Source organism: Centropristis striata, chromosome 11 (genome assembly GCF_030273125.1).
Source record: "Centropristis striata isolate RG_2023a ecotype Rhode Island chromosome 11, C.striata_1.0, whole genome shotgun sequence".
In the NCBI taxonomy this organism is placed as follows: Eukaryota; Metazoa; Chordata; class Actinopteri; order Perciformes; family Serranidae; genus Centropristis; species Centropristis striata.
In genome coordinates, this window is record NC_081527.1 from 10,534,573 (window position 1) to 10,560,161 (window position 25,589).

The following is a 25,589-nucleotide window of genomic DNA, read 5'->3' on the forward strand; positions in this document are numbered from 1 at the left end:
GTGATGCACCTCCTAAAATCCCACATGCTGTAATCATTACGCAAGGATACCAGGAGGTGTTTGCTGCAAATTCAAAACTGGAGTATGAATGTGAAGATGGATTTACTGTAGAGGTCTCACAAAGAATCATCACTTGCATAAATGGAAACTGGACTACACTCCCAACGTGCAGTAAGTGGACAAAATGTTGAGATATGAAGTAAAAAAAATATTTTTATTAAATGCAAAAGAGACAACTTGCTAAACCCTCCTGGACAGCGGTTGTCCTACTGCAGTTTGTCTTTTTCAACCATCCAGAACCAAAAATGCAAAGCAAAAGTGTAACAAAGTGATCAGAACCAATAGGAAATTCTGTTAAAGTCCAGAATGGCCATCTCACAGACCCTGTGTGTGGCTTTTGTGGTATTAATCAGAAAAAAAATCAGATTAGCAAAATCAATGTAAAAAATCAACAGAGGGGACAATATAATCATTTCTTTTGCTATGAACGTTTTTTCACCATGATGATGATGATTTGTGCGATTTAGTGCAGTCCAACCTGACAATGTTAATGCATGAAACACCACAAACAACAAACCAATAACGCAAGATGGAAAATAATAAAATAACGCCACAACATCTGTCACTCGCTCTCTCACTATCTTTCTCTCTCTCTCTCTCACTCTCTCCATCTCTCTCTCTCTCGCTCTTTCTCACTCACTCTCTCTATCTGTCGCTCTCTCTTGCTCTCTCTCACTCTCTCTCACTCTCTCTTGTTCTCTGTCGCTCTCCTTCTTGTGCTGTCTCTCTCACTCTCACTCTCTATCTCTCTCTCTCTCTCAATCTCTTTCGCTCTCTCATCTAGTAGGTTTCTGGTATAGTACCTTGCCACGCTCTTTCTCTCTCTCTCCCTCTTGCTCTCTCTCGCTCTCTCGTTCACTATAGCTCTCTCTCTCTATCTGTCGCTCACTCTTTCTCGCGCTCTTGCGTGCTCTCTCTCTCTCTCTCTCTCTCTCTCGCTCTCTCATCTAGTAGGCTTGTGGTATAGTACCTTGCCACGCTGGCAAGTGGTTATCTAAACACGTTATTGCGTATGGGTTGTGGGCCTAAATTTTTTAAAAAGTCCAGCGCCTGTTTTTAGTCCCAGTCCGTCCCTGGCCAGAGAGAGTGAAAATGTATTTTGCATAAGGCTGTTATCATGGGTTTTTTTTCAGTAAAGTTTGGCATTTTCTCATGGGGGTTTTTGGAGCCAGCCTCCACTGGCCATCTGAGGAACTGCAGTTTTTAACCCTCTTTTACGCTAGCTCAGTTATTTTGCTCTGGGCGCTGCTGTTTGAGAAAATAGACTACAGCTCTACTCTTAATGTGTGGATAAAAAAAATCTCATTCATAGGCTGGGATAATCCACTCCCGAATTATGATGCAACATCATGGTCGCTCTCTTTAAAGACATCACACTAAATATGTTCAATACACTTGTGCAACTTTTCCATTTCTTAATGTTAAAAATGTACTATTATATCCTTTGTTTAGATGAGCATCGAAATAATCCCAGCATATTTGCTAAAATTTTAATTTTACTTGTTTTGCTTTTACTGAAGTAGCAAAAGTACATCCAACAGCAAAGTTGCATGCTCCTGAAGTGTACCATTACTGCAGAACAACAAGTCTGCCCTACTTCAGCCCTGAAGGTTGATATCTTTGAGAAATTAGCCTACGACTCTTGCACTTACGATGCAACATTCATGTTCACTCTCAAGACAGGGAACCAAGTCACTAAATATGTCCAATATACTTGTACAACACTTGAAATTAGTAAGAAAGACCAATGTTTAGTTAAAGCTCATCTCAAATTAAGATTTTTTCCCACTGCCAATACATGAGAGAACTTGCAGGTTTTTTTAAATCAAAAAACATACTGTTGATACAGTTAATACTATTAAACCAGGTGCTGCAGAGGTGGAAAAAGCTGTGGAACCCGCCACGTCAGATGACAGGAATCCTGCAAGAGGAGGTAGGTTATTGATCTGTATGAAAGTTATAATTACTCAATTTCCACCTTTCAATTTTCAAAAAGCATAATGGGAATATTGTTTTGATGTGACTCTGAATCAGAAATAACACCAAAGTGATACTGCCTATTGTCTCTTCTGTGTTTTCTCCTTTTACCTGCGATGTTTCTCACAGGATCATCTGCCAACTCTGGGATGAACGACAGAGACGGATCTTTAAATGCACCAAGTAAATCATTCAGACTCATCTCTCTTTTAACATCACATTTATCAGAATTGGTTTGTTAATTTATATATGGAATGCCATTTAATGAAATATTAAATAAATAAAATATTCCTATTAACCCTCCTGAGGTCCTTTTTGACCCCAAATCATTTTCATCATACCATTAATATAGGTTAGCTTTCATATAATTGTTTGAAATTGTCAGAATGTGTGGCCCTCTTCATCCTTTATAGACAAAATAAACATCAACTTTCTTCACACATTTTCACGTGTTTTATACATTTTTATAGCACTTGTGGTCCTTTCCACTTTTTAAGGCAGCTCATGATCAACAAATTGATATTTTAGTCAAAACAAAAGTTTGACCAAAACTTGACATAACCTACTGTATGCATTCCCATCAAGAAATTATTATTTCACTATAACTATTGAAATAAAAATATTCAGGTTTTATTAGATTTTTTTCTCTTGAAATGAGGCCTAATTTTGTATATTTGACTAAAATTGACCAATAATAATAGGTATAAAATTATTTTTCAATTTGTTGGTCATGAGTTGCTTTAAAAGGTGAAAAAAAAAGTTGTTAATAACTTTTTTCTACATGTCCTAAAGCTTGTCTAATGTCATGGGGTCCTTTTTAACCCCTGAAGACCACCTGTGCATAGTCGACAGCAGGACTACAGAAGGGTTAAATAAATAAATAAGTTTAATTTATTCTTAATAAATAAAAGTATAATAAAAAATAAATAAATAATTGATTTAAAAAAAAAAAATTCCAACCAGTATTTCTGATAATCTATGTGAGATTACAGAGATGCAGATTCCATTTAGTCCAAGATTATTTGTTTTGAGTGATCATTCAGTTTTGACAGGACAGGATAAACATATTATAAGCTTTGTCCAAACTAGTATTATGATAGGCAGACAAATACTTGTCAGCGGATGGAAGACGGAGGGTGTGCCCTCTCTGAGAGAATGGGCTGTTGAGATGTGAAGAGTCGCAGCATTTGAAAAAATGTCATGTAAACAACTGGGTAGATACTAAAAATACTTACGCTTTCTAAAAGGGCCCTGAAGGGGTTATATAGTGGAGAGACGTTAGTTGTTGTTGTTTGTTTTTTCAAATTTTTTTCTAATTAATTAATTAATTATTTTTTTTATTTTTAATTTTTTTGTTATTTGTGGATAAATATATACCGGTGCTTCTTCTTTTTCTTGTATGTATTTATGTTTGCTATTATTATTCTTAATCTCTTAATTTGTTAACAAATTATGTGTTCCATGCAACGATTATTTTATTTACTTGTTGTATGGACTTTCCTTGAGTCAGTCTGAGTCTGAGCTTTAATTTATTTTATGTTCTGTATGTGTGTAATAGATGAACATGAAGGAGCACGGTAAGAGATGCTTGTAACCAGAAAGGGATTAGCACTGATGGTGATGGTGTTTGGTTGTTGTTGTTGTTGTTGGGGGGTGGGGGGTCGTATTTTTATTTGTTATTTTTTTATTTTATTGTTGTACAATGAAAATGGAAAATAAAAAATGTTAATCACAAAAAAAAAAAATTCCAGCAGTCTTTTAATTTCCTGTGGTTTTTCACTCTCGCCACTGGTCGTCTAAAAGAAACCGTAAAGAGAGGTTTGGGGGTAGCTTGGGTCAGAACCTTTTCCCAGATTTGACCTTGTTGGTGGGAAGCCAGTGAGGGATTGTGTGTGTGTTTATCACTGGTCTAATGATTGATGATGACTGGTTAGAGCGGTATGAGGTATGGATAGTGTCTATGTTCTCTGTGTTTGACTCTCCCTGTGAAGCTCATCGCTGGCAGGTGAAAGAAGCAGCTGGGAATAAGATATTCCAAAAAGTAGGATGAAATCAGTGTAAAAAGCTGAGGTTTTAGGTCAACCATAGAACAGACTGGATGCAGAAAGTTGTGTCACCACTTTTTTGGCAATATGACAATATTAAATAAACTGCTGTTTTTTTTTTCATTTCAGTCACCACATGTGGAGATGTTCCAGTTGTTCCAGACGCTGTTGTTATTGAAGAGAAGCGAACGTTTGTGAGATACAGATGTAGTGTCTTTTACACACAAGTTGGTCCAGAGCTTGTGTACTGTAACAGTAATGGAAGATGGACACAGCTTCCCACCTGTCAAGGTATACTGGACACAGTTTGTTTTGCTTTGTCATGGTGTAAACAAGTTAATACCAATATTTCATTTCCAGAAGTCTGCCAAAGATATTACCCAAATAATTAAACAAACTTGTTTCTTTCTGTTGATTTTGTGCAGTGAGAGAGAGATTTTGTGAAGTGGATCCTGCTCGATATCAGGGAATAGCTCTAGCTATATCTGAAGTTGTACGTATAACAGAAGGACAACAGATGGATATTCCGTGTTATTGGTCTGGTACCTTCAGCCGTTTTGAGTGTCATAATGAACAAATTCGTTATACCCAGTGTAAGTATTTAAGTAAGGTCTTTGTATTTTAATTTTACACAATACTTTTAGTATAAATTCACTCTCCAGGGTCTTAAATTATTTAGTTCTAAATCAATTTAAATGTGATAGCTCAAGAAAATAAAACCACAAAGATAAATACATTCATAAGGGACCTGAAAGTTTAGCAGTTAGCTGAGTTGCTAAAGCCTGATGGTGGACCAGGGGTCAGCACCCTCAGGGTTAGGATGGGGTTAACGCTTTCAACTCTGATATGATGTTTTCATAGCTTTTTAGTTCCTTCAGAAGTTGCAGACGGACTAATTATCCAGTACTTTCTTGGTAAAAATGCAGCTTTACTCCCCTTAAAATGAAGAAGCTCTCTTGACCCTCTGTGAAGCTTTGGCGACCCCTAGTTGGGGTTGGGACCCCCAGGTTGGGAATCAGCGGCCTATATGGATGGAATAAATAGGCGGAATAGACAATCAGATCTGTAGGAGATTAAAATTTTGATGTAGCTCGGCCAGTGGGACTCACACGTCCCTCAACAGTCAATAAATAACAAAAAAAATCATAGTATGGTCTGTCAAAAAGTCATATAATGGTATAAAATATATTTAAAGTATGGTATGTAGAAAAAACATCTGGTTCTTTTACCCAATCATATTTCTATGCACACAGGTGAAATGACTAAACCTCTTCATCCAGAACACATAATGAACTTCAAAGCTCCAATGAAAATGGAATTGTCCTGAAATTTATTAAAAGTAGTGTAAATTAGAGAATAACACCAGTCTTATTCTTTTATAATAACACAGATTTTCCTCAGGAGGTGCAGACATGCAGAATTAATGAATAAAACTCAAATAAATAAAGTTTGTTTGAATAAACACACCTACTGAAATATTCACTGCTCTTCTCTTTTTATTTGATTATTTTCAGGTTATCGTCAGTAGGTAAGTGCTATCCATTGATTTATTTTTCAAATATATATTATTGAAATGTTATGTGTGTTTAGTGATGAATAACTATTTACTCCAACTGTATGTTGTGAGTTTTACATTAATTATTTAATAGTTAAAAATGTAGCTGATTGTCTGTGTTGTAACCAGGGATTTCATGAAGCCCAGCAGAAGAAACCATGTTCAACAGACAACTAAAGCTGGAAGCTTTTGAAAAACAATCACACCATTTATTTGTGTTGATTCATTTTAATAGAAAATAAAAACACACAATGTTGGAGCTGATTGTTTTTTAACAGTCAGCTTGTTTCTTGTTTGGAACTCTTTTTTGAATAAAATAAAGTTGATGATCTATTGTAGTCAAATAAAATGTTCACTGTAAAAATCTAAACCAAGACCTTTGTCTTCATTTCTCTCCATATCGTGTAGAACGACAAATATACTAAGTCAGCATTTATCAATGAGCAAATGTTGAATACAATTAATATAAATAATTATCTTGTTCCTTAAATGAATTTACACCTTTATCGATCCCAGGCAGGGATATTTGGTTGTTGCAGCAGCACAACATAAATAAATACAGATAAGAATAGAAAGTTAGCAAAAAATATATATAATATAAACCAAAATAAAAATAGAAACGATGAAAATAAAGTATTCTGAGACAAAATGGCATGATTTAAAGGGGTTAAAGTGACAGTGCAGCAGGTCTATGTAAACAGTGTGCATATGAACTGATTATCATCTGAAGTAATGGTTCTTTGTGTTTATCTGTAGTATTAGAATAAAATAATGTAAGAGTCAACATATTAACATAGTAACATATTAACATTATGTACTATAATATGGTACCTTATGATAAAGTGAAGGAGACGAGATATAGTATGAGGTAAAGTGTAGAAATGTAGAGTAGAATATATTAATGTAGTATAGAAAAATACAACATATCATAATATACTGCAGCAAAATAACAAATTGTAGACTTTAGTGTAGATAGCCTGTAACATATTATAGTACAGTGATATAAAGTAGAATGACAAACACAATATGGTATCATATGGTAACAATATATATAACAATTTGGTGCATAACTGCATCTATTTGTCCAGAACCGTAACTGTGAGTGCAGGACGTTTGGTTCGGTATGTGCCTTACACTCAGTGCGCCCTGTGAGCCAAAATAGTCTACGACTCACATGCATGGACCAAGAACACTAAGGTGCAAGTTTTACCCAGAACATTTTGACAAGGGTGCACCAGAGAAGTCAAGAAGCCCGTAAAGAACGACAGATTTGCAGCATGTAAATAACAAACATGGCAGCACTCCAGGAGATAAAGATATTGTTAATTCTGATATCACTGCAGACAAACTGCAGGGCCATCGTAGATCATGTGAGCCCCTCAAATCAAGCATTAGCATCAGTATGACTTGTTTATTTGTCCAATTTTTGGATCCCATAATATGGTGTTTTTCTGTAATTTATAGACAAAGTATGCTCTAATATGTATCAACACACTATAATAAAGTCATTTTTAGCATTTTGAGCCATTTAAAAATTTGAGCTCTTTTTATTTTTTACAAAAATCAACATACTATAGTATGACTTTTTGTCCAATTTTTGGACAGCCCATAATATGGTGTTTTTCTGTCATTCATGGACAAACTATAAAACTAATATGTATCAACAGAGTATCATAATGTCATTTTCAGCATTATTAGGCATTTTAAAATCTGACAATTTTTTGACAAAAATCTAAATATGTATGACTTGTTTATCAATTATTGAACGTCCCATAATATGCTGTGTTTTTTTTGTCTTTTATGGACAAACTATGAAATTAATATTTATCAACAGACTATAATAAAGTCATTTTTAACATTTTGAGCCATTTTTAAATTTGACCATTTTTAACAAAAATCGACATACTATATGACTTTATTTTTTTCACACATTTTTTGGACATCCCATAATATGATCCCATATTTATGACTTCTTTTTTTTTTTTTTTTTTTACATTTTGAGACATCCAATAATATGGTGTTTCTCTGACATTTCTGGACAACATATGCTCTAATATGTATGAACAGACTATAATAAAGTGATTTTCAACATTGTTTGTCAACATTTTTGACAAAAATCGACATATTATAGTAAGACTTTTATTTTTGGTCAGATCTTTGGACATTCCATAATATGGTGTTTTTCTGTCATGTATGGGAAAAAAATGACAACTAATATGTATCAACAGACTGTAATCAAGTATTTTTTTTAGCATTTTTAGGCATTTTATAATTTGACCATTTTTACCAGAAGTCATCATACCATAATATGGTGTTCAGCATTTTTAGGCATCTTTAAATTTGTACATTTTTGACCAAAATCAACATACTATAGTATGACTTTTTTTCCAATTATTGGACATCCCATAATATGGTGTTTTTCTGTCATTTATGGAAAAATGTACAACTAATATGTATCAACAGAGTATGATAGTTATTTTTAGAATTTTTAGGCATTTTAAAATATGACCATTTTTGACAAATATCGACATACGACATATGACATTTTTTTAAAAATTACTGGACATCATAGGTGTACGTGTGCATGAAGCCTATTGGATCATTTTTCTTCTGACTTAGCAACAACATATTGCCTGAGTGTTTACTCAACCACATTTTTCGGGAAATGCTCTCAACAATAATTAACTAACTCTGATCTGGATCGCGCTTTTAACTGTACTTTGCTGTCTGATGAATCAGTTGCTCTCAAAATGTCCATCAAGTATCTTGGAGTCTTCCTTCTGATTTTGTTTCCTGGAATCCTACATGGTGAGAATATTGAATACTTTCACATAAAAATAAAAATAAATCGTTAAAAGCAAATACAATAGAGTCACGGAGCAAAGTTGACCTACACCTGCTCTTTGCTTTTTTCAAAAACAGGTAAAAAAAATCTCACTAAATATGTTCAATATGCTTAGTTTTAATAACTTTAAACTTGACTTGACACTTTAATTTTCAAAAAGCATAATGGGAATATTTTTCAGATGTGACTCTGAATCAGAAATAACACCAAAGTGATTCTGCCTATTGTCTCTTCTGTGTTTTCTCCTTTTACCTGCGATGTTTCTCACAGGATCGTCTGCCACCTCTGAGATGAAGGACAGAGACAGATCTTCAAGAGTACCAAGTAAATCATTCAGACTCATCTCTCCTTTTAACATCACATTTATCAGAATTGGTTTGTTTATTTATATATATATATGGAATGCCACTTAATGAAATATTAAATAAAGAAATATAGTTAATTTATTCCAATTAAATAAAATTATGATTTAAAAAAAAAAAAAGGTTTCTTTTTTTTCCAGCAGACTTTTATTTCCTGTGGTTTTTCACTTTTCATTCCTTCACTAACTGATACAAACAGTTACCCCCAAAATAGCTGCATTTCAAGCCACTGGTTGTCTAAAAGAAACTGTAATGAGTGGTTTTGGGGTTAGCTTGGGTCAGAAACTTTTCCCAGATTTGACCTTTTTAGTGAGAAGCCAGTGACAAAGACAGTGAAGGGTTGGTGGGCAACAAGCATATGTGAAAATGGTAAATGGTCTCATGAACCACAATGTCTAGGTAAGTGTTCCTAAATACCTCTACTGTTCTTACTATTATTTTAAACCCATGGTTGTACCGTCGCTCTATGAATGGCCATGAATGTTTTTCTGTTGGTCCAAACTTAAATATCCTATCCTATTAAATTTAGAACATTTTGGACATTTGTCTTTACCAGGATGAATTGTTTTAACTTTGGTTTTCAGTAGGTAATCCATTATCCACAATCAAGGCTGTGGAGCCTTCCCCTTAGTGGCAAGTTTTTTTTTTTTTTTGTAAAATAAATTCTTGAAGATTTGTGCAAATGACGGCATTTTAGAAAAAGAAGATGGGCAAAAAGTGGTTGGTATAAGGTTGGACACATTATATGGATAAGATATAAACCCAAAGACAAGGATATTACAGCCAAACGTATGAAGGAATCTTTAATGCTGCTTTGTGAGAGTAAGTCAGTCTGTAAAACTAATGCTGAATGAATTCTTGCTCGTTTCCCCATCAAGCAAATTAAGTCCGTGCCTTTTTCCCCCACAGAGAGTATCATTGGATGCAGTGAGCCCCCTGAAATCCCACATGCAGTCATCATTAATCAGGAACAGCAGAGGTTTTTTGATGCAGGTACAAAAGTGCAGTATGAATGTGAAGATGGATATACTGTAGAGAGAGATGAGACGAAAACCATCACTTGCATAGCTGGACACTGGACCAAAGGCCCAACATGCCGTAAGTGGACAGTGTGCTTAGACATGAAGTGATGAAAATACTGTTTTTGTGGGATTGTGTGTTTATCACTGCTGTGATGACTGGTGATGACTGGTTACAGCGGTGAGGTTGGGATAGTGTGTATGTTCTGGCAGGTCTATGCTGGCAGGTGAAAGAAGCAGCTGGGGAATAAGATATTCCCAAAAAGTAGAATGAAATCAATGTAAAAAGCTGAGGTTTAAGGTAAACACTAACTGGGGATTTCCACCGGACGCGTTACTGCAGCAGCACGTCTCCACAGCGTTTTTGCTGCGTCTTGTCAATTCACACCGGACGCGTTACTGCAGCAGCACGTCAGTTTAGCGAGCCGGCCGTATACGGGAGACCGCAAGCTCCCGTGATAAACTTTAAACTCTATTTATACAGTCTATGGATAAACTGTGTGTATAAAGTAAACAACAACAACAAAAACCAACTTACTTTGCTTTTCTGAGGTGAAAGATATGTTGATCTGACCATCTATCCTTATAAAAACAATATGTTATGTCATAAATGATTGTATGATGTTCCACTTCAACAATCAGTCTCTTGTCTTCCGTGTCGCCGATCCTCTGAGACCCTTTGATTGATTGATTGCCGATCTGGTGCCCCGGTCATAACATAACGTTGATGTGAAGTAGTTTTAGGCTGCATGAACTGCGTATTGTGTTTTATTTTGAAAGGGGCGGAAGTGTTTTACGCTGAATCTGAGTCGGACTTCCTGTCTGGTGCGATCTGCTCTGTTGAGATTCACGCGAGTTGGCAGCGTCTCCCGGAGAAATAGAAGTCCTACCTAATGCTCGCGTAGAGACGCTGACGCGACGCTGCAGTAACGTTACGCTACGCGCCCGGTGGAAATGCTCTCATTGATTAGAGTGTTACCTATTTGCAACGTCATACGCGACGCTGACGTTACGCTGCAGTAACGCGCCCGGTGGAAATCAGGCTTAAGACAGACTGGATGCAGAATGTTGTGTTAACACTTTATTGACACTATGACAATATTAAACTAGAAAATTTCCTCTGGGGAAATTCTGAAAGGGCCACGGGTGTGTGTACACTATGATGAGATTCTTCAGAGATTTCAAACAATTAATACTAGTAATGTTATGATACTATATTATATACAAGGAGCACACCTACAACAAGCATTCCTTTTCAAGTATTTATTTATACAGCAACCTATGCCCTTTGACCTCAAAAAGTGTGTGTGTGTGTGTGTATGTGTGTGTGTGTGTGTGTGTGTGTGTGTGTGTGTGTGTGTGCACGCGTATGCGTATGTGTGTGTGTGTGTATGTGTGTGTGTGTATGAGAGTGTGTGTGTGTGTGTGTGTGTGTGTGTGTGTGTGTGTGTGTGTGTGTGAAACATGTGTATCTGGAGGAGTGTGCACGCTTACGCGCGCATGTGTGTGTGTAACTAAAATCACATAAAGTTACCTGTGTGTGTGTGTGTGTGTGTGTGTGTGTGTCTGGTTCTCTCTTTCTGTGAGAGATACTTCAAAGGATGAAAGGCTTTGGAGTCGACCAATCAGAGCAGAGCAATCAACAGAATTAACTGCCACCTGAATGTTCCGGCACAGTGACAGCAGCCAGAGGTGGACAGACTGGAATTTCTGGCCTCGAACAGAAAGCATTTTTGGCAAAACCATAATACCTATCATTGATCCGACTTCACTTTGAGCGTCCTGAGTTCCTCCTGAACAGCTACATATGTTTTTTGTGAAGAAAAATGAAATAGCTTTGTAAGAGCGATCTGTTTTCTGTGAAAAACTGTTAAATATGCTTTTCTAAAGAAATCTTCCTGCATTTTTAATATGGGAGTCAATGGGGTTGTTGGTGCGTGTTGGTGGCGCATCTGTGCGTCCTACGCCCAAAATATAACACTGACATCTTTACCAGAGGATTGTGAGTGATAAGACAAATTTTCCTAAGTTTCTATGTATAAATTATTTCCGTAGAATGGAATTTCCGACCTGGAGCGCAGTTTTCAAATTTATTTTTTGACAATTTTTTCTCTCCCTCTGCACTCTGAGCGATGATGTCACACACTGTGACACAAACATTCCGTGCAATACACACCCATTATAATCTCAGAATTTCTCCAAAAATGATCATGGTCATTGAACAGGGATTGACAAAAAACTATATGACCTATCAAAATGTTGATTAACACACCAATACACAAGACTTGTGTCTACTGTTTAAAGTTTAAATGGAGTCTCTAGGTGAAATTATGCCAGAGAAGTAGACATTTGAAAATCTCCAATTATTGTTCTTTTTCGCTCAATTTTTTTTGGCTGTCCCATTCACTTCAATGCAAAATTTTGCACAGGATCGGTGTGCTATTACTTTTCACTATGGAATACAAATTTTTCTTGACGAAAGTCACGAAAAACTTGTATTCCATAGTGAAAAGTAATAGCACACCGATCCTGATCATACCGCACGTTAATTTGTGCTGCGGGATTTGAGTAGCGGGATGAAATTGTGTCCGGAAGAGGAAGAAGAAAAAATACACAGTATAACACTGGTCCCTACTGCAGTGCTAGGCGCGATTGCCCCGTGGCTCTAATAACCTCTTTTTTTAATTTCAGTCACCCCATGTGGAGTAGTCCCAGTTGTTCCAGACGCTGTTGTTATGGAAGAGAAGCCAACGTTTGTGAGATACAGATGTAGTGTCTATTACACACAAGTTGGTCCAGAGATTGTGACCTGTAACAGAAGTGAATGGACACAGCTTCCCACCTGTAAAGGTATACTGGACACAGTTTGTTTTGCTTTGTCAAGGTGTAAACGAATTAATACCAATACTTTCCTTCCAGAGGTCTGCGAAAGGCATTACCCAAATAATTAAACAAACTTCTTTCTTTCTGTTGATTTTGTGCAGAGCGAAAGACATTCTGTGAAGTGGATCCTGCTCTATATGGGAGACAGCTATCTCTATCTGCAGTTGTACGTATAAAAGAAGGACATTGGATGGATATTCAGTGTGTTCAGAGTTACATCTTCAGCCGTGTTGAGTGTCTTAATGGACAAATTCATTATACCACGTGTAAGTATGTAAGTAAGGTCTTTGTATTTTAATTTTCCACAATACTTTTAGTATATATGAGTATAAACTCTCCAGGGTCTTAAATTATTTAGTTCTAAATCAATTTAAATGTGATGGTTCAAGCAAAAGAAAAACCAGAAAGATAAATACATTCACCATAAGGGACCTGAAAGTTCAGTAGTTAACTGAGTTGCTAAAGCCTAATGGTGGACCAGGGGTCAGCACCCTCAGGGTTAGTGTTGACCAATGGCACAGTAACAATAACTGATCACCTACATGCCAAATGACCTCTCAGATAAGGATGGCAGCATTCTTATATAGTATAGTGCTCATAACTCTGTTTGTTACACTTAATTCTCCCTTTTTGACATTTTCGGCTATTGTAACACTTTGTAAACAAGGGAATGTCATTTAAAGCAGTACACTGAAATGCGAACTGTGCATCTAATTTATAACCACAGTGGTTAAAAAAAAATACAAGTATTTTTAAAGTCTATTCCTGATGAACAAGATTACTGGAAGGTTGGAGGGGTTAATGATTTCAACTCTGACGCGATGTTTTCAAAGCTTGGATGGACTAATTATCCAGTACTTTCTTGGTATTAAGGTTCACCGTCCTGTAGTGCTCCCAGACTGGTTGGTGGTTTCTTTGTACCGAAACAACAGAACTATTCTCATGGAGCAAAGTTGACCTATACCTGCTACGATGGATGGAAACTGCCAGTGAAGGGTTGGTGGGCAACAAGCACATGTCAAAATGGTAAATGGTCTCATGAACCACAATGTCTAGGTAAGTGTTCCTAAATACCTCTACTGTTCTTATTATTATTTTAAACCCATGGTTGTACCGTCACTCTATGAATGGCCATGAATGTCCTTCTGTTGGTCCAAACTTAAATATCCTATCAGATAGGTTGCCATTAAATTTAGAACATTTTGGACATTTGTCTTTACCAGGATGAATTGTTTTAACTTTGGGTGCCTCATTTGATTTAACTTTAATCCATTATCCACAATCAAGGCTGAGGAGCCTTCCCTTTAACAGCAAGTCTTTTTTTTTTTTTTAATACAATAAATTCTTGAAGATGTTTGTGCAAATGACAGCATTTAAAAAAAAATGTGGGTGAAAAGTGGTTGATATAAGGACACATTATATGGATAAGATATAAACCCAAAGAGGATATCACAGCCAAAGGTATGAAGGAATCTTTAATGCTGCTATGTGAGAGTAAAGGGGTGTTTCCACTATAGTCCAATACCCAGATTGATGCGGGTCTCACTCGCCAAAACGCCCCTAATTTGAATATGAGCCGTCCGGAGCGGTCTTTTGTCCGGACTTTTTTTGGCCCTGTCGAAAAGCAGGGTTGTTTTTCTCCCCTGAGAAAAGCCTGGTTGCAGATTGGATAGAACGCTAAGCAGGATGTGACATAGTACTCGACGCAACAACAACACGCGCCATTTGTAAAAGCCGGCGAAGCAGTGTTGCCAACTTAGCGAATTTGCCACTATATTTATTTATTTATTTTTCAGACCACCCTCGCGACTATTTTTCAAAAGAGCAACTGGCGACAAATCCAGCAACTTTTTCTGGTGTTATTGGAGACTTTTGGAGACTCGTTCTTACTCTTCTTAACACCCGGGGGCCGGCGGCTCGTTAAGAAGAGAAACGTCCTCCTGCAGCAGTCTCTCCCAGCTGCAGTCACAGAGCCAGAGGGGATGTTAACACCTTAGCGTCCAGTCTGCAAATTGCTAATAGGCTAACAGTTAGCTCTGTAGCAGTACAGTGTGTATGTGCTGCTGCTGCAGGAGGAGTTCACTTAGCGATCTCTGTTTGTTTACAACAAGCACCGGACACTCTGTACACAGTTAGCGATGCTGGTTAATTCACGATCACAATGTTTATGATCAGCGGAGAGGCTGTGCATAATTAGCCATGCTGCTTTGTTTATGATCAGCGGTGGAGGTTGTGCACAGTTAGCGACGGCGGCCTCGAAAACCATACGTCACCTCCGGAGTCTGATGAATCCCTCTGGGGCCTTTTTGTAATGGAGACACTTAGAGTGAGCAGACATTTGAGAGGGCGTGGCCTGAGACTTTCCCAGCGGCCACTTTTCCCCCTAAAGGAAACACGGCTTATGTCAGTCCTATGGTTTATACCAGCAAGCTGTAAAACTAACGCTGAATGAATTCTTGCTTGTTCCCCAATCAAGCAAATTTAGCCACATAACTCTTTTTCCCCCACAGAGAGTATCAATGAATGCAGTGAGCCCCCTAAAATCCCACATGCAGTCATCATTAATGTGGAACACCAGGAGTTTTTTGCTGCAGGTACAAAAGTGCAGTATGAATGTGAAGATGGATATACTGTACATAGAGACAGGACGAAAAACATCACTTGCATAGCTGGAAACTGGACCAGAGGCCCAACATGCCGTAAGTGGACAATGTGCTTAGACATGAAGTGATGAATATACTTTTTGCATTTATTATTAGCAAGTACTCGACAACTGGTACTAGTGTGTCTCTTCTTGTCGTAACGATCTTTGACCACCTTTTAATGAGAGAATTATTTTCGTCTGATTTAAAAAGCCACTCATTGGCCTGATTGTTTTTAACACATCTTAATCATTGTGGAACTGAGAGCATGTGCACAAGCCTCATTTATATTCCCACAGTTCACAGTGGACAGTTTGCATATCAGTTATTTCTGCCCATTCCACTGCTCATTTGTCCTGCCAGTGAGAAGATAAGGATACAAAAATGTATGGCAAACTTAAAACAAACAAAGGATGTGACTTACCATTGATGTTTTCAGTCAGAGGATCTATGTTTTTCCTCAATGCAGTTGTAGCCTGTTTCCAATGTCCAAAATGTCCAGTATGCAACACTTGAACGTGGCAACTCACCACCTTGATATCCTCACTGGGTAGCTGGCTTTTGAAAATAGTTCTCTTTCTCTTGTGATGAAAAACATTAATCTAAAGCTAAAGCATAAGCTTAAAGCTTAAGCTAAATTCTTCTATAAATAGTTTTTTAATAAAAAATAAATAAATATAGAAACTTCTGATCAACACATATTAATTACAAGGGCAAAGATCAATTTCCTGTTTAAACCGCACCCACTTCCAGGCTAGTCCCACCCGTTCAAAGTACGGATACAGAGAGATAATTTAGTTGGTTGAACAGATACAAATATAAATATGGAACATGATGGACTTGCTCACCCCCAACCAGAGGCTCTGTTCACACATAAAAACAACATCTCAGTGTGATACTTACTGGCCTTTTTCCCCCCACAGAGAGTATCACTGCATGCAGTGAGCCCCCTGAAATCCCACATGCAGTCATCATTAATCAGGAACACCAGGAGTTTTTTGCTGCAGGTACAAAAGTGCAGTATGAATGTGAAGATGGATATACTGTAGAGAGAGATGAGACGAAAACCATCACTTGCATAGCTGGACACTGGACCAATGGCCCAACATGCCGTAAGTGGACAGTGTGCTTAGACATGAAGTGATGAATATACTTTTTTTGTGGGATTGTGTGTTTATCACTGCTGTGATGACTGGTGATGACTGGTTACAGCGGTGAGGTTGGGATAGTGTGTATGTTCTGGCAGGTCTATGCTGGCAGGTGAAAGAAGCAGCTGGGCAATAAGATATTCCCAAAAAGTAGAATGAAATCAGTGTAAAAAGCTGAGGTTTAAGGTAAAACATAAAACTGATGTTTGAGTGTACCATTACTGCAGAACAACAAGTCTGCCCTACTTCAGCCCTGAAGGTTGATATCTTTGAGAAATTAGCCTACGACTCTTGCACTTACGATGCAACATTCATGTTCACTCTCAAGACAGGGAACCAAGTCACTAAATATGTACAATATACTTGTACAACACTTTAGTAAGAAAGACCAATGTTTAGTGAAAGCTTGTCTCAAATTAAGATTTTTTTCCCACTGCCAATACATGAGAGAACTTGCAGGGTTTTTTTAAATCAAAAAACATACTGTTGATACAGTTAATACTATTAAACCAGGTGCTGCAGAGGTGGAAAAAGCTGTGGAACCCGCCACGTCAGATGACAGGAATCCTGCAAGAGGAGGTAGGTTGTTGATCTGTATGAAAGTTATAATTACTCAATTTCCACCTTTTGATTTTCAAAAAGCATAATGGGAATATTGTTTCGATGTGACTCTGAATCAGAAATATCACCAAAGTGATTCTGCCTATTGTCTCTTCTGTGTTTTCTCCTTTTACCTGCGATGTTTCTCACAGGATCATCTGCCAACTCTGGGATGAACGACAGAGACGGATCTTCAAGAGTACCAAGTAAATCATTCAGACTCATCTCTCTTTTAACATCACATTTATCAGAATTGGTTTGTTAATTTATATATGGAATGCCATTTAATGAAATATTAAATAAATAAAATATTCCTATTAACCCTCCCGAGGTCCTTTTTGACCCCAAATCATTTTCATCATACCATTAATATAGGTTAGCTTTCATATAATTGTTTGAAATTTTCAGCATATGTGGCCCTCTTCATCCTTTATAGATAAAATAAATATCAACTTTCTTCACACATTTACACGTGTTTTATACATTTTTATAGCACTTGTGGTCCCCAGGACCCCATGACATTAGACTGGTTTTAGGACATGTAGAAAAAAATTATTAACAACTTTTTTTCACTTTTTAAGGCAACTCATGATCAACAAATTGTTCCCATCAAGAAATTATTATTTCACTATAGCTATTGAAATAAAAATATTCAGGTTTTATTACTGTTTTCTCTTGAAATGAGGCCTAATTTTGTATATTTGACTAAAATTGACCAATAATAATAGGAATAATATGAAAATTATTTTTCAATTTGTTGGTCATGCGTTGCTTTAAAAGGTGAAAAAAAAGTTGTTAATAACTTTTTTCTACATGTCCTAAAGCTTGTCTAATGTCATGGGGTCCTTTTTAACCCCTGAAGACCACCTGCATAGTCGACGGCAGGACTACAGAAGGGTTAAATAAATAAATAAGTTTAATTTATTCTTAATAAATAAAAGTATAATAAAAAATAATAAATAATTGATTTAAAAAAAAAAAATTCCAACCAGTATTTCTGATAATCTATGTGAGATTACAGAGATGCAGATTCCATTTAGTCCAAGATTATTTGTTTTGAGTGATCATTCAGTGTTGACAGGACAGGATGAACATAAACATAAACATATTATAAGCTTTGTCCAAACTAGTATTATGATAGGCAGACAAATACTTGTCAGCAGATGGAAGACGGAGGGTGTGTCCTCTCTGAGAGAATGGGCTGTTGAGATGTGAAGAGTCGCAGCATTTGAAAAAAATGTCATGTAAACAACTGGGTAGATACTAAAAATACTTACGCTTTCTAAAAGGGCCCTGAAGGTGGTTATATAGTGGAGAGACGTTAGTTGTTGTTGTTTTGTTTTTTCAAAAAATGTCTAATTAATTAATTTATTAATTTATTTTTAGTTATTTGTGGATAAATATATACCGGTGCTTCTTCTTTTTCTTGTATGTATTTATGTTTGCTATTATTATTCTTAATCTCTTTATTTGGTAACAAATTATGTCTTCCATGCAACGATTATTTTATTTACTTGTTGTATGGACTTTCCTTGAGTCAGTCTGAGTCTGAGTTTTAATTTATTTTATGTTCTGTATGTGTGTAACAGATGAACATGAAGGAGCACGGTAAGAGATGCTTGTAACCAGAAAGGGATTAGCACTGATGGTGATGGTGTTTGGTTGTTGTTGTTGTTGTTGTTGTTGTTGTTGTTGTTGTTGTTGTTGTTGTTGTTGTTGGGGGGTGGGGGGTCGTATTTTTTTTTATTTTATTGTTGTACAATGAAAATGGAAAATAAAAAATGTTAATCACAAAAAAAAAAAAAATTCCGGCAGACTTTCAATTTCCTGTGGTTTTTCACTCTTCATTTCTTCACTAATTGATACAAACAGTTACCCAAAAATAGCTGCATTTTAAGCCACTGGTCGTCTAAAAGAAACCGTAAAGAGAGGTTTGGGGGTAGATTGGGTCAGAACCTTTTCCCAGATTTGACCTTGTTGGTGGGAAGCCAGTGAGGGATTGTGTGTTTTTCACTGGTCTAATGATTGATGATGACTGGTTAGAGCGGTATGAGGTACGGAGAGTGTCTATGTTCTCTGTGTTTGACTCTCCCTGTGAAGCTCATCGCTGGCAGGTGAAAGAAGCAGCTGGGGAATAAGATATTCCAAAAAGTAGGATGAAATCAGTGTAAAAAGCTGAGGTTTTAGGTCAACCATAGAACAGACTGGATGCAGAAAGTTGTGTCACCACTTTATTGACAATATGACAATATTAAATAACCTATTTTTTTCATTTCAGTCACCACATGTGGAGATGTTCCAGTTGTTCAAGACGCTGTTATCGATGAGAAGCGAACGTTTGTGAGATACAGATGTAGTGTCTTTTACACACAAGTTGGTCCAGAGCTTGTGTACTGTAACAGTAATGGCAGATGGACACAGCTTCCCACCTGTAAAGGTATACTGGACACAGTTTGTTTTGCTTTGTCATGGTGTAAACAAGTTAATACCAATATTTCATTTCCAGAAGTCTGCCAAAGACATTACCCAAATAATTAAACAAACTTGTTTCTTTCTGTTGATTTTGTGCAGTGCGAGAGAGATTCTGTGAAGTGGATCCTGCTCTATATCAGAGACTAGCTATATCTATATCTGAAGTTGTACGTATAACAGAAGGACAACAGAAGATGATTCCATGTATTTGGCAGGGTACCTTCAGCCGTTTTGAGTGTCGTAATGAACAAATTCATTATACCGCGTGTAAGTATATAAGTAAGGTCTTTGTATTTTAATTTTACACAATACTTTTAGTATAAATGATTATTCACTCTCCAGGGTCTTAAATTATTTAGTTCTAAATCAATTTAAATGTGATGGTTCAAGCAAAAGAAAAACCACAAAGATAAATACATTCATAAGGGACCTGAAAGTTTAGCAGTTAGCTGAGTTGCTAAAGCCTGATGGTGGACCAGGGGTCAGCACCCTCAGGGTTAGGATGGGGTTAACGCTTTCAACTCTGATATGATGTTTTCATAGCTTTTTAGTTCCTTCAGAAGTAGCAGATGGATTAATTATCCAGTACTTTCTTGGTCAAAACGCAGCTTTACACCCCTTAAAATGAAGAAGCTCTCTTGACCCTCTGTGAAGCTTTGGTGACCCCTAGTTGGGGTTGGGACCCCCAGGTTGGGAACCAGCGGCCTATATGGATGGAATAAATAGGCGGAATAGACAATCAGATCTGTAGGAGATTAAAATTTTGATGTAGCTCGGCCAGTGGGACTCACACGTCCCTCAACAGTCAATAAATAACAAAAAAAATCATAGTATGGTCTGTCAAAAAGTCATATAATGGTATAAAATATATTTAAAGTATGGTATGTAGAAAAAACATCTGGTTCTTTTACCCAATCATATTTCTATGCACACAGGTGAAATGACTAAACCTCTTCATCCAGAACACATAATGAACTTCAAAGCTCCAATGAAAATGGAATTGTCCTGAAATTTATTAAAAGTAGTGTAAATTAGAGAATAACACCAGTCTTATTCTTTTATAATAACACAGATTTTCCTCAGGAGGTGCAGACATGCAGAATTAATGAATAAAAATCAAATAAATAAAGTTTGTTTGAATAAACACACCTACTGAAATATTCACTGCTCTTCTCTTTTTATTTGATTATTTTCAGGTGCTTATCCTCAGTAGGTAAGTGCTATCCATTGATTTATTTTTCAAATATATATCATTTAAATGTTATGTGTGTTTAATGATGAATAACTATTTACTCCAACTGTATGTTGTGAGTTTTACATTAATTATTTAATAGTTAAAAATGTAGCTGATTGTCTGTGTTGTAACCAGGGATTTCCTGAAGCCCAGCAGAAGAAACCACGCTCGACCGACAACTAAAGCTGGGAGCTTTTGAAAAAAAAATCACACCATTTATTTGTGTTGATTCATTTTAATAGAAAATAAAAACACACAATGTTGGAGCTGATTGTTTTTTAACAGTCAGCTTGTCTCTTGGTTGGAACTCTTTTTTGAATAAAATAAAGTTGATGATCTATTGTAGTCAAATAAAATGTTCACTGTAAAAATCTAAACCATGACCTTTGTCTTCATTTCTCTCCATATTGTGTAGAACGACAAATATACTAAGTCAGCATTTATCAATGTCACAGGCCTGAATGAGCAAATGTTGAATACAATTAATATAAATAATTATCTTGTTCCTTAAATGAATTTACACCTTTATCCATCGCAGTATCATAGTATCATAAAAAAAAGTTTCATAATATCATTTTCAGCATTATTAGGCATTTTCAAATCTGACCATTTTTTGACAAAAATCTAAATATGTATGACTTGTTTTCAATTATTGAACATCCCATAATATAGTGTTTCTCTGTCTTTATGGACAAACTATGAAACTAATATGTATCAACAGACTATAATAAAGTCATTTTTAACATTTTAAGCAATTTTTAAATTTGACCATTTTTAAAAAAAATTGACATACGACTTTAATTTTTTCACACATTTTTGGACATCCCATAATATGATGTTTTTCTGTCATTTATGGAAAGACTTAACAAATAATATCTAGCAAGTCTATAATAAAGTAATTTTCAGCATTTTTAGGCATTTCATGATTCGACCATTTTTTACAAAAGTCATCATATTTATGACTTATTATTTATTTATTTTTTACATTTTGAGACATCCAATAATATGGTGTTTTTCTGACATTTCTGGACAAAATATGCTCTAATATGTATCAACAGACTATAATAAAGTGATTTTCAGCATTGTTAAGCATTTTAAAATTTGAACATTTTTGACAAAAATCGACATGCTATAGTATGACTTTTATTTTTGGTCAGATTTTTGGACATTCCATAATATGGTGTTTTTCTGTCATATATGGAAAAAAATACAACTAATATGTATCAACATACTGTAATAAAGTAATTTTTAGCATTTTAGGCATTTTATAATTTGACCATTTTTAACAAAAGCCATCATATTTATGACTTTTTTTAATTTAATTTTTGGACATCCAATAATATGGTGTTTTTCTGACATTTCTGGAGAAACTATGCTCTAATATGTGTCAACAGACTATAATTAAGTAATTTTCAGCATTTTTCATCTTTAAATTTGAACATTTTCGACCAAAATCAACATACGATAGTATGACTTTTTTCCAGTTATTGGACATCCCATAATATGGTGTTTTTCTGTCATTTATGGAAAAAATTACAACTAATATGTATCAACAGACTATAATAAAGTTATTTCTTAGAATGTTTAGGCATTTTAAAATTTGACCATTTTTGACAAATATCGACATACGATAGTATGACATTTTTTAAATTATTGGACATCATAGGTGTACGTGTGCATGAAGCCTATTGGATCATTTTTCTTCTGATTTGGCAACAACATATTGCCTGAGTGTTTACTCAACCACCTTTTTCTGGAAATGCTCCCAACAATAATTAACTAACTCTGATCTGGACCACGCTTTTAGCTGTACTTTGCTGTCTGATGAATCAGTTGCTCTCAAAATGTCCATCAAGTATCTTGGAGTCTTCCTTCTGATTTGGTTTCCTGGAATCCTACATGGTGAGAATATTGAATACTTTCACATAAGTATAAAAATAAATGGTTAAAAGCAAATACAATAGAGTCACGGAGCAAAGTTGACCAATACCTGCTCTTTGCTTTTTTCAAAAACAGGGAAACATCTCACTAAATATGTTCCATATACTTAGTTATAATAAATTTAAACTTGACTTGACACTTTAATTTTCAAAAAGCATAATGGGAATATTTTTCAGATGTGACTCCGAATCAGAAATAACACCAAAGTGATTCTGCCTATTGTCTCTTCTGTGTTTTCTCCTTTTACCTGCGATGTTTCTCACAGGATCGTCTGCCACCTCTGAGATGAACGACAGAGACAGATCTTCAAGAGTACCAAGTAAATCATTCAGACTCATCTCTCCTTTTAACATCACATTTATCAGAATTGGTTTGTTTATTTATACATATATATATGGAATGCCACTTAATGAAATATTAAATAAATAAATAAATAAATACAGTTAATTTATTCCAATTAAATAAAATTATGATTTTTTTTAAAAAAAGGTTGTTTTTTTTCCCAGCAGACTTTTATTTCCTGTGGTTTTTCACTTTTCATTCCTTCACTAACTGATACAAACAGTTACCCCCAAAATAGCTGCATTTCAAGCCACTGGTCGTCTAAAAGAAACTGTAATGAGTGGTTTTGGGGTTAGCTTGGGTCAGAAACTTTTCCCAGATTTGACCTTTTTAGTGAGAAGCCAGTGACAAAGACAGTGAAGGGTTGGTAGGCAACAAGCACATGTCAAAATGGTAAATGGTCTCATGAACCACAATGTCTAGGTAAGTGTTCCTAAATACCTCTACTGTTCTTACTATTATTTTAAACCCATGGTTGTACCGTCGCTCTATGAATGGCCATGAATGTCCTTCTGTTGGTCCAAACTTAAATATCCTATCAGGTGGGTTGCCATTCAATTTAGAACATTTTGGACATTTGTCTTTGACAGGATGAATTGTTTTAACTTTGGTTTTCAGTAGGTGCCTCATTTGATTTAACTTTAATCCATTATCCACAATCAAGGATGAGGAGCCTTCCCCTTAGCGGCAAGTTTTTTTTATTTTTTATAGAATAAATTCTTGAATTTATTGTTTGTGCAAATGACGGCATTTTAGAAAAAGAAGATGGGCAAAAAGTGGTTGGTATAAGGTTGGACACATTATATGGATAAGATATAAACCCAAAGACAAGGATATTACAGCCAAACGTATGAAGGAATCTTTAATGCTGCTTTGTGAGAGTAAGTCGGTCTGTAAAACTAATGCTGAATGAATTCTTGCTCGTTTCCCCATCAAGCAAATTAAGTCCGTGCCTTTTTCCCCCACAGAGAGTATCATTGGATGCAGTGAGCCCCCTGAAATCCACCATGCAGTCATCATTAATCAGGAACAGCAGAGGTTTTTTGATGCAGGTACAAAACTGCAGTATGAATGTGAAGATGGATATACTGTAGAGAGAGATGAGACGAAAACCATCACTTGCATAGCTGGACACTGGACCAAAGGCCCAACATGCCGTAAGTGGACAGTGTGCTTAGACATGAAGTGATGAATATACTTTTTTGTGGGATTGTGTGTTTATCACTGCTGTGATGACTGGTGATGACTGGTGATGACTGGTTACAGCGGTGAGGTTGGGATAGTGTGTATGTTCTGGCAGGTCTATGCTGGCAGGTGAAAGAAGCAGCTGGGGAATAAGATATTCCCAAAAAGTAGAATGAAATCAGTGTAAAAAGTTGAGGTTTTAGGTAAACACTAAGACAGACTGGATGCAGAATGTTGTGTTACCACTTTATTGACACAATTTAATAACCTGACAATATTAAATAACCACTATTTTTCATTTCAGTCACCCCATGTGGAGTAGTCCCAGTTGTTCCAGACGCTGTTGTTATTGAAGAGAAGCCAACGTTTGTGAGATACAGATGTAGTGTCTATTACACACAAGTTGGTCCAGAGATTGTGACCTGTAACAGCAGTGAATGGACACAGCTTCCCACCTGTAAAGGTATACTGGACACAGTTTGTTTTGCTTTGTCAAGGTGTAAACAAATTAATACCAATACTTTCCTTCTAGAAGTCTGCCAAAGATATTACCCAAATAATTAAACAAACTTCTTTCTTTCTGTTGATTTTGTGCAGAGCGAAAGAGATTCTGTGAAGTGGATCCTGCTCTATATGGGAGACAGCTATCTCTATCTGCAGTTGTACGTATAAAAGAAGGACATTGGATGGATATTCCGTGTGTTCAGAGTTATATCTTCAGCCGTGTTGAGTGTCTTAATGGACAAATTCATTATACCACGTGTAAGTATATAAGTAAGGTCTTTGTATTTTAATTTTCCACAATACTTTTAGTATATATGAGTATAAACTCTCCAGGGTCTTAAATGATTTAATTCTAAATCAATTTAAATGTGATGGTTCAGGCAAAAGAAAATCCACAAAAATAAATACATTCACCATAAGGGACCTGAAAGTTCAGTAGTTAACTGATTTGCTAAAGCCTGAAGGTGGACCAGGGGTCAGCACCCTCAGGGTTAGTGTTGACCAATGGCACACTAACAATAACTGATCACCTACATGCCAAATGACCTCTCAGATAAGGATGGCAGCATTCTTATATAGTATAGTGCTCATGTTTCTGTTTGTTACACTTAATTCTCCCTTTTTTACATTTTCGGCTATTGTAACATTTTGTAAACAAGGAAATGTCATTTAAAGCAGTACACTGAAATGGGAACTGTGCATCTAATTTATAAACACAGCGGTTAAAAGAAATACAAGTATTTTCAAAGTTTATTCCTGATGAACAAGATTACTG

General features: G+C 36.0%; 2 protein-coding genes across 5 annotated transcripts in view; both read left to right on the top strand.

Moving 5' to 3' along the window:
• LOC131980193 (complement factor H-like) overlaps nt 1–21,217 on the top strand; it is a 24,280-nt gene extending 3,063 nt beyond the window's left edge. The window contains exons 4-10 of one of the 4 annotated variants that reach the window (XM_059344403.1): nt 1–170; nt 1,918–1,993; nt 2,167–2,220; nt 4,212–4,373; nt 4,508–4,675; nt 5,597–5,610; nt 20,978–21,217. The exon at nt 1–170 is cut by the window's left edge and continues 15 nt beyond it. In XM_059344403.1, the coding sequence (XP_059200386.1) occupies nt 1–170; nt 1,918–1,993; nt 2,167–2,220; nt 4,212–4,373; nt 4,508–4,675; nt 5,597–5,610 (644 nt within the window). In that variant the 3' untranslated portion in view covers nt 20,978–21,217. Of the gene's footprint in view, nt 172–1,917; nt 1,994–2,166; nt 2,221–4,211; nt 4,374–4,507; nt 4,676–5,596; nt 5,611–5,766; nt 5,993–20,977 lie in introns of those variants that run through there. The other 3 variants (XM_059344402.1, XM_059344404.1, XM_059344405.1) reach the window with 3 other exon arrangements.
• Nucleotides 8,725–25,589, top strand: part of LOC131980230 (complement factor H-like) — a 22,111-nt gene continuing 5,246 nt past the window's right edge. Inside the window, exons 1-17 of the mRNA XM_059344442.1 lie at nt 8,725–8,806; nt 9,754–9,942; nt 12,555–12,713; nt 12,848–13,012; nt 13,620–13,802; nt 15,257–15,445; nt 16,312–16,500; nt 17,050–17,115; nt 17,289–17,342; nt 19,415–19,573; nt 19,708–19,824; nt 20,805–20,817; nt 22,650–22,744; nt 23,049–23,102; nt 24,094–24,282; nt 24,615–24,773; nt 24,908–25,072. Coding sequence (XP_059200425.1) covers nt 8,740–8,806; nt 9,754–9,942; nt 12,555–12,713; nt 12,848–13,012; nt 13,620–13,802; nt 15,257–15,445; nt 16,312–16,500; nt 17,050–17,115; nt 17,289–17,342; nt 19,415–19,573; nt 19,708–19,824; nt 20,805–20,817; nt 22,650–22,744; nt 23,049–23,102; nt 24,094–24,282; nt 24,615–24,773; nt 24,908–25,072 — 2,212 coding nt within the window. The 5' untranslated portion in view covers nt 8,725–8,739. The remainder of the gene's footprint in view (nt 8,807–9,753; nt 9,943–12,554; nt 12,714–12,847; nt 13,013–13,619; nt 13,803–15,256; nt 15,446–16,311; nt 16,501–17,049; nt 17,116–17,288; nt 17,343–19,414; nt 19,574–19,707; nt 19,825–20,804; nt 20,818–22,649; nt 22,745–23,048; nt 23,103–24,093; nt 24,283–24,614; nt 24,774–24,907; nt 25,073–25,589) is intronic.